This window comes from Suricata suricatta, chromosome 3, assembly GCF_006229205.1.
Source record: "Suricata suricatta isolate VVHF042 chromosome 3, meerkat_22Aug2017_6uvM2_HiC, whole genome shotgun sequence".
Taxonomy (NCBI): Eukaryota; Metazoa; Chordata; class Mammalia; order Carnivora; family Herpestidae; genus Suricata; species Suricata suricatta.
The window spans coordinates 172,090,711-172,092,457 of record NC_043702.1 but is presented as its reverse complement, the minus strand read 5'-3'; the positions used below and the strand labels follow the sequence as shown (position 1 = coordinate 172,092,457).

Here is a 1,747-nt window from a genome sequence, read left to right as displayed (position 1 = left end):
GTCCATATGACTATTTATCAATAATGAATATTCAAGTCAGGAATTAGGGCTCTTTTTCAACTATGTGGAGACTGTGGAGAGAACTTAGTCTTATGAAGATGATTTTTCCATTACCATATCTTACAAACAAACACTTTGACAATGTTAAAATTAAATGTTTACCCAGATCATTTCCACAAAGTCAATTTATCTTGACTAAATTGAGTGGGAGAAAGCTTCATTAACAAATCAGCTCCAAGTGCCCTCCTTAATTCACTTGACATATTTTTTGATCTGACTTTGTTCAGGAGAGCACTTGTTGGGATGAGCACTGGGTGTTGTATGTAAGAGATGATCACTGGGTTCTATGCCTGAAACCAATACTACACTGTATGCTAATTAACTTGAATTTAAATAAATAAATTATGTACTCTAAAAAATATGTCAAGTTGGATAAAGAGCACAAGAAACTACTGAATTCAGTTATTAGTGAATTTTGTTTCTTGGTGACCTCTGTAAGACCAGTTTCAGTAAACGGCTGATGAGAAAAGACAGATCACAGACTTGAGAATGAAAAGGCACCAAGAGCCATATAGATTTCCAATAATTAGAGCTTACTTGAGGTCCTTGGTCTTATGGAAAAATACTTTAGCTTGACCCAAGTGTTTTTTTTAGTTTCCTTTATCTCTTTGTTCCTCAGACTATAGATTATGGGGTTGAAGAAGGGGGACAGGACTGCAAAGGACAGAGCAATGGCTGTGTCCCAGAATAAAGAGTAAGTGGCAGAGAAGCGTAGGTACATGAGGGCCACACTGCCAAAGAAGAGAAAAAACACAGCGAGGTGGGAAACACATGTGGAAAAGGCCTTGCGACGGCCTTCAGCTGACCGAATACGAAGAATTATGGCCACAATACCAACATAGGACATGAAGATAAGCATTACAGCTGTAAGAATCTCCACTGCGTGGACAACATCCACGACCTGTATCATGATGATGGCCTGTGTGTCTGTGCAGGCCAACCGGAGCACGGGGAGAAAGTCACAGAAGATATGCTCAAGGCGATGAGAGCCACAAAATGGCAGCGTTGAGATCCAGGCAATCTCGGGAAGGGGTGTGATAAAGCCACAAACACAGCAGCTTAAAGTCAGTTGGGCACACAGCCTGGTGGTCATGATAGTGGGATAATGAAGAGGCCTGCAGATGGCGAGGTAGCGGTCAAAAGCCATAGCTGTCAGGAGGCAAACCTCGCTGATGCCAGTGGAGTGGAAGAAGTACATCTGCAGGAGACAACCATTTAAGGAAATGCTCTTCTTGCTGAGCAGACTGGCGAGCATCTTTGGTATGGTCGCTGTGGTGTACCAGATCTCCAGGAAGGAAAGGGCGCTGATGAAGAAGTACATGGGCATGTGGAGGGGAGCATTCATCTGGACCACTGTGATGATGACAAGGTTTCCAATGACAATGAAGGTGTAAATGAAGAGCAGTGGAATAAAACAGGCGACAGAACCTTCCCAGGAGCAAGGGAAAGCAGAGAAGGTGAACTCCTGAGTGGCACTTTGATTGCGGCTCTCCATTTTCTAGTTGAAAACAAGGACTTCTAGCTCCCGGTGCATGTGAGCCTTGTAGGAGGTGTCAGGGAGCAAACATGCTTACCGAATGTCAGCACTGTGTATATCCCTGTACTGGGGATGCAGAGGAAGACAGAGAAAGAAAGAAATAGTCCACATTCCATAGATGCTTACAACAAAGGTTGTAGTATGGAAAAA

General features: G+C 43.2%; 1 protein-coding gene across 1 annotated transcript; it reads right to left on the bottom strand.

Moving 5' to 3' along the window:
* Window positions 1-593: 593 nt before the first annotated feature.
* On the bottom strand, window positions 594-1,555 carry LOC115286874 (olfactory receptor 6K2-like). Its single transcript, XM_029933206.1, is given in 2 exon segments — window positions 594-652; window positions 655-1,555. Coding segments are annotated over 2 exon segments (960 nt in total).
* Window positions 1,556-1,747: the final 192 nt, after the last annotated feature.